The sequence below is a fragment of the Lethenteron reissneri genome, chromosome 56 (assembly GCF_015708825.2).
Source record: "Lethenteron reissneri isolate LAM-NWPU_2019-01 chromosome 56, ASM1570882v1, whole genome shotgun sequence".
Classification (NCBI taxonomy): Eukaryota; Metazoa; Chordata; class Hyperoartia; order Petromyzontiformes; family Petromyzontidae; genus Lethenteron; species Lethenteron reissneri.
Window position 1 is genome coordinate 1172171 of NC_083834.1, and position 12280 is coordinate 1184450.

Below are 12280 nucleotides of genomic sequence, written 5' to 3' on the forward strand. Positions count from 1 at the left end.
CTACACCCGCACAGCTACACCCGCACAGCTGCACCCGCACAGCTGCACCCGCACAGCTACACCCGCACAGCTACACCCACACAGCTACACCCACACAGCTACACCACACAGCTACACCCACACAGCTACACCCACACAGCTACACCCACCCCGCTACAAAGACAAAGTTCCCCTGTATAGCCTGTAACAGACTGTAGGGCAAGTGATGTTAGCAAGCATCTATGAAGGCCGGAACGGTACACGAGGGGTGGGTGCCAGCATCACGCCCGACCGCCTTTGTCTCCCCAGTGGCGATGTTTACACACCACACTGGGTACCCATTTGAGGCTGAGTCGACCTAGGGGAGGCTCAAGACCGGTTTCAGATAATCGTCACTGGTGTTGGCCGTGAGCGGGAATCGAAACCGGTTCGCCAGGTTCATAGCGCAGCGCGCTAACCGCTAAACTACCGCTCCCCTACACACACTGACACGCACACACCGACACGCACACACTGACACGCACACACTGACACGCACACACACTGACACAATCGCACTCTTACACGCGGCTAGCAGGCACCGCGATCCACAGTAGAACGCCGCGGCCCCGGAACTCCCCCACACGCCCCGCCGGCGCCCAAACCCTGACCGCCCCAACCTTGACCGCCCCAACTTTGACCGCCCCAACCTTGACGCCCCAACCTTGACCGCCCAACCTTGACCGCCCCAACCTTGACCGCCCCAACCTTGACCGCCCCAACCTTGACCGCCCAACTTGACCGCCCCAACCTTGAGCCCCATCCTTGACCGCCCCAACCTGACCGCCCCAACCTTGACCGCCCCAACCTTGACCGCCCCAACCTTGAGCGCCCCAACCTTGAGCGCCCCAACCTTGAGCGCCCCAACCTTGACCACCCAACCTTGACCACGCAACCTTGACCACGCCAACCTTGACGCCCCAACCTTGACCGCCCCAACCTTGACCACCCCAACCTTGACCACCCCAACCTTGACCGCCCCAACCTTGACCACCCCAACCTGACCACCCCAACCTTGACCGCCCCAACCTTGACCACCCCAACCTTGACCACCCCAACCTTGACCACCCCAACCTTGACGTCCCCGTCGCTCCCAGCCGGCAGCAACCACTCGGTGGCCGAGGGCTGCTCATCTTCCTGGAGGCGCTGCCCGAGCCGGTGGTCTGCTACGAGCTCTACTCGCGCTGCCTCGACGCCTCCGCCAGCTACGCGCAGAGCAAGCAGGTTCGCTGGGCGCGAGGGGGGGCCGGGTTGGGGGTGGAGCAGGGTGGGGGGGGGGGTCACCCCCCCACCCCCCCCCCGCACCCCCCATGAGTTACCATCGCGAACGTTCATCACGGAGCGCTGTGGCCGCTGTGGTTCTCGTGGCACTTGCGGGGCAATCGCCACTCGGGAGGCCCCCGTTGTGATCGTTTGACAGTGGGGAGGCGACGATTGCCGCGGCGTGGTCATGGTGGGCTAGGCCTCTAGGGGCACCTCCAAGGGGACTCGGCGCCTGGCCTGCGAGCGGGCATTGATTGTTGCTGCTGTGTCCGTGTGTCTATGATTCCAGACCGAGTCATTTGCAGTGTCATTTTTCAAATGTGGAAAATTTTGATTCGTGAAGTTTGCACGCGATGGCCGACCATTGTTTCAAATGCCGTCCCGGTGGGCGTTTCATGGAAGCCGTTGGGTCTCATGGAAGCCGTTGGGTCTCGGAGACTGTGGGTCTGGAACCCGGTGCGATCGCCGTGGCTGGGCGGCCGATGAACTTCGGATGGGAACCCCCGGGCTCATTGCAGAGTCTCTGACCTCAAGGCACCGTAAGGGGAGGAGGGAGGGGGGGCCTCTCCAATGTCCATGGATATGAAGCGTGGACGTGAGTGTGCCTCTCCAGACGCTGCGAGACGCTTCACTCAGGCCTACCGCAGGCTTCCCCACCAGCGTCCATGGTGGCCGCCGTGCCGCTCCCCGCTCGGGGACGGCCAAGTTTGCCCGACGGATTTGGCTCTGGCTCACTCGCGTGGCTCACCTGAACCTCCTGGCTCCTCAACCTAACTCGCCCCTGGCTCACTCACTCTGACTCACCTTGACTCACCTTGACTCACCTTGACCCACCTTGACTCACTCTGACTCACCTTGACTCACCTTGACCCACCTTGACCCACCCGTGCCCCTCTCTGGCAGGAGCTCTCGCGCCTGCCCGGGTGCCATGGCGGTGCGTTCCACTACCTGGCCGCGTTCCTTCGCGAGCTGCTCAAGCACTCGGACGCCAACCACACGGACGCTCGCATGCTGGGTGAGGGGTCGCTCACCACACGCTCACCACACGCTCACCACTCACCACACGCTCACCACACGCTCACCACACACTACTCGCCACACGCTCACCACACGCTCCACACACACCACTCACCACACGCCCCACACACACCACTCACCACACGCTCACCACACACTACTCGCCACACGCTCACCACACGCTCCACACACACCGCTCACCACACGCTCACCACTTACCACACGCTCACCACACGCTTACCACTCACCACACACACCACTCACCACACGCTCCACACAAACCACTCACCACACGCTCCACACACACCACTCACCACACGCTCACCACTCGCCACACGCTCACCACACGCTCACCACTCACCACACGCTCACCACACGCTCCACACACACCACTCACCACATGCTCCACACACACTACTCACCACACGCTCACCACACACTACTCACCATACGCTCACCACACGCTCCACACACACCACTCACCACACGCTCCACACACACCACTCACCACACGCTCACCACACACTACTCACCACACGCTCACCACTCACCACACGCTCACCACACGCTCCACACACACCACTCACCACACGCCTACCACACACTACTCACCACACGCTCACCACTCACCACTCGCCACACGCTCCACACGCTCACCACTCACCACACGCTCCACACGCTCCACTCACCACACGCTCCACTCACACCACTCACCACTCACCACACGCTCACCACACGCTCACCACTCGCCACACGCTCCACACGCTCACCACTCACCACACGCTCACCACTCACCACACGCTCACCACACCACACGCTCACCACTCACCACACGCTCACCACACGCTCACCACTCGCCACACGCTCACCACACGCTCACCACTCACCACACGCTCACCACTCACCACACGCTCCACACGCTCCACTCACCACACGCTCCACTCACCACACGCTCCACTCACACCACTCACCACTCACCACACGCTCACCACTCACCACACGCTCACCACACGCTCACCACTCACCACACGCTCACCACACGCTCACCACTCACCACACGCTCACCACTCACCACACGCTCACCACTCACCACACGCTCACCACTCACCACACGCTCACCACACGCTCCACACACACTACTCGCCACTCACCACACGCTCCACACACACCACACGCACACCACTCACCACATGCTCACCGTTCACCACACGCTCCACACACACTGCTCACCACACGCTCACCACTCACCACTCGCTCAGACTCCCGGAGTGCCGGCGACGTTATGCCGCGCCTCGCGGAGGACCGATTGCTTTCCGCCCCTCTCACCCTCGCGGTCCCCCCTGTGCCCCCCACGGTGATTCCCCATTACCCCCCCCCCCCGCCCAGCCTCGGTGTTTGGTTCGGTGCTGCTCCGCCCGCCGCCCAACCGGCGCCGCCTCCCGGACGACCGCAGGAAGCACATCGCCTTCATGCAGCACTTCCTCTTGCACGACGACAGCAGCTGATTGGCCGCCGCCGCGGGTCCGTGACTCCGGCGGCCATGTTGCTGCCCCCCCCCACTTCGCACCGGTGTCCGACCTTGCGGGGCGGGGTTGGTGGTTGGTGGTTGGTGGTTGATGGTTGATGGTTGGTGGTGCGAGGTGCGAGGTCAGGGTTCAGGAAGAGGTTAAATTATAACGAGATTGGGTTTGTGAATGCTGGCGGTGGACGGGGGGGGGGGGAGGTGGGGGCTGGTAAGGGAGTGGGGGAGCAGTGGTTAGCATCAGTGCTCGAAGTCGTGGTAAATTTGTGTCCTCGAAATGACGTGTGTGGGTATCGCGTGACAATGATCTCTGCATTTACATGGCAAGTACGTCGGTGCTTCGGCAACTCCAAGCACCTTGCATCGCAGCTCCTTTGTCACTTTCAAAGCATCAGCTGTTCCCCGTGGGAGACAAATGTGACATCGGCACGCGGCGTGCTAAATTAGGCGTTAGTCTGCCGGTAGAGGTGGGGGGGCATGATTGCTGCTGTGTGCTCAATCTAAGAGGTGATTTTTTTGAATTTAGCAAATTGCAGGTCTCTCACTTGGCCACGTTTTACAACTGCACATCGCGCAGAGCGACGCTGGGTTTTTCGGCGGAGCTGCGTTGGGACGCTCTCCCACGCCACGCGCTCCCAGTTGTAGCCCCGGTCCGAGTCATTTCGCTGCATCGAGTCATCGGTGCTCATCACCCGTTTGCAGCCCTGCAGAGCCATTGCTGTGGCAGCGGGGGCGAGTCTATCCACGGGACAGCCGCTGTTGATCTTTCACGAAAAAATCGGTTCTCATTTCTATTGACCCCCAGAGAGATAGGCGCGATCAAGTCGACAACCTGGGTTTGAACTTGCAACGTTCCTCTTGCGAGCCACTTGCTCTACCGCTAAGCCAGATAAGTACAGTGACCAGTGTAGCAGTGGATTATCACGGTAGCTAGTGTAGCAGTGGATGGAGCATCCACAGCGGTGATGTTAAAATCAGTGTCAGTAACATTAATTTAACCTTCATGGGGGTAGCGGGGTTTTGGTAAATAACGAACAAAGCAGGGCAGCGCCACCCTCGAGTGAACCCGGTGTTTTGAGGACACACACTCGTACCAGCCACTGTTATAGGATAAAGGGAAAGGGCCGATGTGTGGGTTAGGGCCGGGAAGGGGAGCGAGATGAAAGGGGAGAGAGGTTGGAGATAGAGAGAGTGTGGAGGAGGAGGGGAGCGAGATGAAAGGGGAGAGAGGTTGGAGAGAGAGAGAGTGTGGAGGAGGAGGGGAGCGAGATGAAAGGGGAGAGAGGTTGGAGAGAGAGAGAGTGTGGAGGAGGAGGGGAGCGAGATGAAAGGGGAGAGAGGTTGGAGAGAGAGAGAGTGTGGAGGAGGAGGGGAGCGAGATGAAAGGGGAGAGAGGTTGGAGAGAGAGAGAGTGTGGAGGAGGAGGGGAGCGAGATGAAAGGGGAGAGAGAGAGAGTGTGGAGGAGGGAGGAGGGGGGGTGTGGAAGGTGCAGGTCCATGGAGTGTCTCGAGAACGGCGAGTCGGGTGAGCTTCTAGTTGATCGCACGAATGGACTGGGGGGCGTCTGAGTGACGTGCTCTCGGTGGGACGTGGTGGCCGTCAATCACCTGCGCTCGTTACTCTGTTCGTTGCTCACATTTCGCCTCACTGCGGAGTTGATGGGGTCTCCATGGGTCGTGCGAGGAGGGCTGCAGGAGTGACAGTTCAGTGGGCGGTTGCATCTCCGCGTGTCTCCTGTGTCTCCCCCCCCCCACCATGTCCACTTATCACCACGTGTCTCCGCGCGTCTTCCGGCGTCTTCCCATGTCTCCAAATGTCTCCCCATGTCTCTCCTTCTCTATCCACGTCTCCACGTATCTTCCAGCGTCTCTCCGTGTTTTCCTGCGTCTCCCCGTGTCTCGGTGCACATCGCCACATCTCCCTGCACCACACCACATCTCCCACGTGTGTCCTCACTCCTCCCCGTCTCCCCCCGCGCGTCTCGCTGCGTTTCTCTGTTTATCCGCCCGTGTCTCCGCGCATCTCTCCACTTCTCCCCGTGCCTCCGCGTGTTTTTAACATGGACGTGGTTTTTATCCAGCTGCATAAACTAATGGGGTTTGGGGTTGGGGGGTGGCTAGGGTTATGGTTGGGGTCACGGTGATTCCCACGCCGCCACCGTCGCCGCCGCGGTCTCGCGCGTTTGGGTATTTTCCAGGGCGATCCTCGAGGAGAATGATTCGTAATCATGGACCCGGCGTCACCGGCGCCGATCGTTCAGCAGTGTAGTCCTGCGGGAGGCTCTCGGAGCAAGACACGGGGGTGCGTTTGAGACGACGCGGCTCGTTGGATGGACGATATATCCGAGGGGGTGATTGAAAAGCACGTTGTGACCCCCTGTGAGCTGGGGCGAGGATTATAACCCCCTCCCCTCGGCCACAGCTCTTCCACGCACTTCAACTAAGGTCCCTACCGCCTCGGCTACAGCTCACGTCCCTTCCTCTCGGCTAGAGCTTCACGCGGATAAACTAGACGTCCTCCCGTCCGACCCCGTTACCCACAGCTCCTCCGCATGGAGAAACGAAGCCTCCTCTCCCGTCGGCTGTAACTCGTGTCTATCGCCCTTCGTCCTATTTTGCCGGCTACAGCTCCGCGGCGAGAGCCTTTGGTCGTCGTCACCAAAGAAAGCGAGAGAGGAGAGGTGGTGGTGGTGGAGCTCCGGCCGTGCGTCGCGAGCCGCCCCGCAGTGGCGCTAATCGCGCCGTGGCTTTCATCGTCATTGCCGGCTCGCGACCGCTTTGTCCGCATCCGAACGACCAGTTGCGTGCGCGAGGACATTCTTGCACGGCACGTTCGGGATCGTAACGGCCGATCGCAGCTCGTCAATCGTGTGCCGCGTGTAGCGTGCGACCCGCTCGAAACCGCCGGGCAGATCGACCGCCGCGTGAAAGTCGAGTCTGTCCTGAACAGTCGGTTGCCTGCAACCGACTGTTCAACTGGGTTGTAACTGGTTGTGGAGACGTTCACGTGGACAGGTTGGGGGTCCCACCACAGGCGAGCGGTCACAGCCGTGTGGCTGAGCGAACCACGTGTCGGAGTTGTGTTTGTGTAACCAGGCGAGAACTCGAGAGACCGAGGATAGAGGCTCATTCGAGTCCACGTCTCTGCTGTGAGCAACCTGTTTGCGAAGACGACCACGTGGAAGGGATGCAGTTGCATGCGACGGGTTTGTGTGGACTGGGCTGTAACCCCCCCCTTCCCCGTGCACACTGCAATAATAACAATGACAGCGGTGTTGTTTTAATGATTATGGCCTAGCCCGAAATGAAGTCAGTCTATATTATATTATATGTGTGTACGTGTGTGTGTGTGTCACTCTATGATAAAGGTCTCATACGTGTCTATCCATCCAACCTGCCGATGCCGCACGTATGTGTGTGTGTGTCTCCGCGTTTAATGTGTGATTGTGTTGTGCGAACTATTGTGCTTCATGGTGTAACGTCGTGAGGATAGTGTGTAAGGTGTGGTGCGAGGGTGGATGTGAGGTTTAATGTGTGTGTGAGTAGGGGTGTATGTTGAGGCTGAGTGAAATGGTACAAGAGGTTGTTGAGCTGAGTGAACTTGCCAATGACTGGTACCAGCTGTGTCAAGATCGGCCTTTGTGGAGGAGGCTCGTGAAGGACGCTTCTGGGCAGTTGGAGGCAGTCGCCTTCCAACAACAACGGAGGGCAGAGGAGCGACGCTCACAACAACGAGCGGAGCGCCGGGTGGCTAAACGCAGCAAGTGAGCACAGTAGGGGGCACAGGTGGTACATTAGCCAGTCATCTCAGTCATCTCAGCCGGTCAACCCATGGCACCTCGGTCTGTCCCGTGACCTGCCAGCGGGCGTCCGACACTTCACATGGCCTCAACGTGCACATAGCCTGGCACAAGCACCGTGGTGACGTCACCGCCACTTAGTGGGGAATGGTGGTTGTTGTTGAGGCTGACGTGAGTGAGTAGGCGGTGTGCAAGCCTGCTTGTGTGTGTAGTTAGATTAGTGGGGGGCTGGTAACCCCTCAACCTTCGCACACCTCTTTTTCTAAACCAAGTTCCATGGTGGAAATAACCAACTAACTCAGCTTGCGCTAGAGGCTCACCGGGGGTACAGTTGTGTTCATGACCGTTTGCTGGCCTACCACAATTTGCAGATCCAGACTGTACCACTCTACTCATTGGTTCTTTCGGTAAAGTCACGGATGTAGAAATAAAATATAATTTAAATATGAAATAAATCACGACGTTTCGAAAGAAACACAAGCGCTCATCATCAGGTGAAAATGGGGCAAAACACAGCGATGGAGCACACAGAGGGACATCACACACACAGCACACAGAACGGCAAACTGCACGGAGGCAAATACAGCAATAAGATGGAGAGACACGAACTCAACAAACCTTAGAAACAATGCGATGCAAACCAGTTGGCCAACAGCACAGTTAGACACTAACTTGGTTAACCACGTATATCAAAAGACTGCTAAATTTTGTGTTCATCTTCTGGGCTGAACACACCAACGTAAACGGATGGACAAGGACTCGTGAACAGACACGAGGTACAAGGTAGCAGAGATACACAGAGAAGACACGGCGAAAGATGTTTTGGGCAGCACAGAGGAACAACCAGAACACCACAACAAGAGACGGATACGCATGGAGAGGCACATAGAAAGACGTCCGGAAGGATAACGTACAGGGACTTATTTCGGCTGTAGAGGCGGGGGAAGGGGCGGAGAGAAGGACCAATGCAGGTGTAGTAAGTTGATGAGGAGACGATGAGGAAGTTGAGACACACTGTTTATTAACTCCGGGACAGATACAATAGTTGAAGGGGTATCGGCCCCTTCACCCGTACTATGGGCAACCCACCCTAGTACTAAGCCCTCTGTCCTGTCCCCCAGTCCTCCTCTACTGGGCTACGGGAGGCTGACTGATCTGGCCCTGGCAAGCACAGATCTCGGCACCAGCTAACCAGCCTTGCCCTGATAAGGGCAGCGGTCTGGAAGCTCTTGGGCCGCGCCACTGGCTTACCCGGCTCGGCCCTTATAAGGACGGCGAGACCGGGGAGTCCCAGGGCCTAATCTCCGAGTCTTGGATCTTCACTGGTCAGCTTCGTGTCGAACTGCCTCGAGCTCTTTGGGTTCCACCTTTTATAGGGATCGCCTCCGAGGGCTGGGGGCGTGGGCAATAACTGATGCGGACGTCGGTGTGACCCCCCGTGTATGTGAGTGCCGACAGCCCTGTGTTTGTTGTCCGCCGTTTCTCCCGTAATAACCCCTACACAGGTGTAAAGGGGGAGCCGACACCAGATTGCAGGGGTCTCGTCCTTTATTCCTTTTCTTCCATCCACACCTGTCCCCAGCCGTCCCAATATTGTTCCCGCCAAAGGCCCCCTCTTCCCGCCCGTTCTCTCCTTATATCTCCTCGATCACCCCTCCCACTAACCCACCTATTGGTGGGAATCCTTCCCCAGACACCCCTACATCACCCCCCCCCCCCCCCCCCCCCCGGAGAAAAAATAACCGTCCTCGGTTCTGCCTCCCCCATGGACCATTTAAGTCTCCCCATGCCTCCCACCACTGACAGTGACAACAACCCTTACCCCCCCCCCCCCACAACCATGCAATGCAATATAACACAACGAAATCAATTGCACGGCCTGCCCAGGTCTCCAGCCAGCATCCCGTAACAGCCCGGACATCCACAGGCAGCAGATGACCGTGGCGGCCCCCTCCTTCGAAGGCCCTCTCGTCGCGGTCCCTGGTTCGGTGGTGCCGGTGTCGCCTTGCCTGGCGCCGCTGTCTCTCCGGCCCCCGCTCGTGCCGCCGCTCCGTCAGGCCTCACATGGGGTGCTGTAGGTGACAAGGGAACACAGGGCACCGAACCCCCTGCCGGTCGGCGCGTGGTGGTCGGCGACCTTGGCCTGAGTAGGGATGATGATGATGTTGGCAGTGATGTTGGTGGTGATGTTGGTGAAGATGATGGTGGAGAGATGTATGGCTTAAGGCGGGTGGGGTGTACAAACAATTGTCGCTTACCCAGTTGGACCTGGACGCACTGCGGTCGGAGTGCTTTAATGACCTCGACCGGCCCTTTCCAGGGTCGGTGCAGCTTTGGTGAGAGGCCAACCGGCACCTGAGGACAGTGTAGCCATGCCTGGTCCCCGACTTTAAAGGGCTTGGCTGTCACTGTCCTCTCCCGTATACGTACATTACTCTCTTGGCTCGTGGCCGATGCGGCCTCGGCTGCTTGGCGGGCCTCTCAAATAAATGAGGGAGGTCTTTAGTGCCTTCGGCCATGCGTCGGCTCTTGCGGGAATGTCCGTCAGCTGCACCTCAATAGGCGGAACGGGATCCCGTCCGTACATCAGGAAAAACGGCGAGAACCCCGTCGCCGCGTGTGGGGCCACCCTGTACGCCGCTAAGACCGATGGAATGTGGAGGTCCCAGTCGGAATGGTTTTCGTCCACCACTTGGGACAGCATGGCCGCTATGGTGCGGTTAAGCCGCTCTACCATCTCATCGGTCTGGGGATGATACGGAGATGTTCAGACCTTTTTAGTGCCCAGGATAGAGCAGACGTCCTTCAATAGCTGTGAGGAGAAATTCCTGCCCTGATCCGTGAGCAACTGCTCTGGTGCCCCCTTATCAAGGACATAGCCTCCCACGAAGGCATCGGCGATGGTCTGTGCCGTTTGGTCCGGGAGGGCCCACGCCATCGGCCACCTCGTGCAGTACTCGACTCCGACCAACAGGTATTTATTTCCCCGTGGCGTGACCGGCAGTGGTCCCAGGATGTCCAACGCAACCAATTCGTTGACCCTGGTCACCGTGATGGGCTGTAGGGGCGCCCGGCTTACCCGGGGTGGCGGCTTTCGCCGCGCACATTCGACGCAGGTAGCGACCCATCGATGCACGTCAGCGGTCATACCTGGCCAAAAGTACCGACCCTGTAATGTGTACAGTGTTTTTCGCCCCGCCAGGTGCATCAGCTGGCGGCCGTGTACGTCCATAACCAATTGTTGACGCAGCGACTCCGGAACTACCAGGCATCGCCGGCGCCCTGTCGGGTCCCATCGCATGAGGAGGTCCTCCCATGCGATGTACTCCTCCCCCCCTGCCTCTGCTGAGGCGCGTAGCGTTCGCAGTGGGGCTTCCTCCAGCTGTAGCCATCTCCAATCGTCCAAGGTCAGCCCCAGGTCGTGGTCGGTCAGCTGGACCTCACCCTGTGCGCCCTCCGCCGTGCATACGGGAGCGATGACCGTCCCCTCCGGCCTCGCCTCCTTGCAGCGTGCCCCGCCTGTGGTGCATGCACAAGGGCCCTGGGGCGCCAGTTGGGACAATGCGTCTGCGTTGGCATGTCTGGTCCCTTTGCGATGCACTACTTGGTACCTGTACTCCTGCAGGCGCTCTATCCATCTGGCCAGCTGGCCCGAAGGCTGGTCGATGCGGAGCGAATACTGCAAGGCCGCGTGGTCAGTGCGGACCATAAATTTGCGACCATACAGGTAGGGTCGGAATTGCGGCACGAAGTGAACGACTGCCAGGAGTTCCCTACGTGTGACGCAGTAGCACTGCTCCGCTGATGAAAGCACGCGACTACGATAGACGATAACCACCTCCCGACCCTGCTGGACTTGTGACAAAACACTGCCGATGCCCACATCGCTGGCGTCCGTGTACAGGATAAAGGGGAGGCCAAAATCCGGAAAGGCCAATGGTCGTGCATCTGTCAGACGTGAGCGCAGCTGCTGGAATGCCTCTTCCTCCAGAGGGCCCCAATAAAACCTCTGGTTCTTCGCCGTCAACACGTGCAAGGGCTTGGCAATGGTTGCGAAGTTGGGCACAAAGCGGCGGTAGTAAGAAACGAAACCCACAAACCGGCGTACCTCTGGAACCGTTGTGGGAACAGCCCAAGCCCTCACGCAGGCCGTCTTTTCCGGGTCTGTAGCCACTCCAGACTCACGACGTGGCCCAAGTAGCGTACCGACGACTGCATAAGGTGGCACTTCGACGGCTTGAGCTTCAAGTTCACGTTCCGGAACCGCAGGAATACCTGACGTAATCGGTCAATGTGTTCCTCGAATGATCGGCTGAAAACAATGACGTCATCCAGGTAGATGAGGCACGTTTCCCATTGGAGGCCTGCTAAGGCCAACTCCATTATGCGTTGGAACGTCGCCGGCGCAGTCTGGAGGCCCATAGGCAGGCAGTTGAACTCGAACAGGCCCTGTGGTGTCCGGAACGCTGTTTTAGGCCGGGAGTCTGCGTCTAGTGGGACCTGCCAGAACCCGGACAATAAATCCAGCGTACTGAAAAATTTTGCTCCCGCCAGTGCATCCAATGAGTCATTGAGGCGTCGGAAGTCCACACAGAATCTCAGTGACCCGTCTGACTTCTTGACTAGGACCACCGGTGCCCCCCAGGGACTCGAGGATGGA

At 58.9% G+C, this 12280-nt stretch overlaps 1 protein-coding gene across 1 annotated transcript in view; it reads left to right on the top strand.

Annotated features, from left to right (window-relative positions):
* Positions 1 to 5061, top strand: part of LOC133357009 (inositol polyphosphate 5-phosphatase OCRL-like) — a 5584-nt gene extending 523 nt beyond the window's left edge. The window contains exons 2-4 of the mRNA XM_061574751.1: positions 1116 to 1242; positions 2185 to 2296; positions 3685 to 5061. Coding sequence (XP_061430735.1) covers positions 1116 to 1242; positions 2185 to 2296; positions 3685 to 3803 — 358 coding nt within the window. The 3' untranslated portion in view covers positions 3804 to 5061. The remainder of the gene's footprint in view (positions 1 to 1115; positions 1243 to 2184; positions 2297 to 3684) is intronic.
* Positions 5062 to 12280: the final 7219 nt, after the last annotated feature.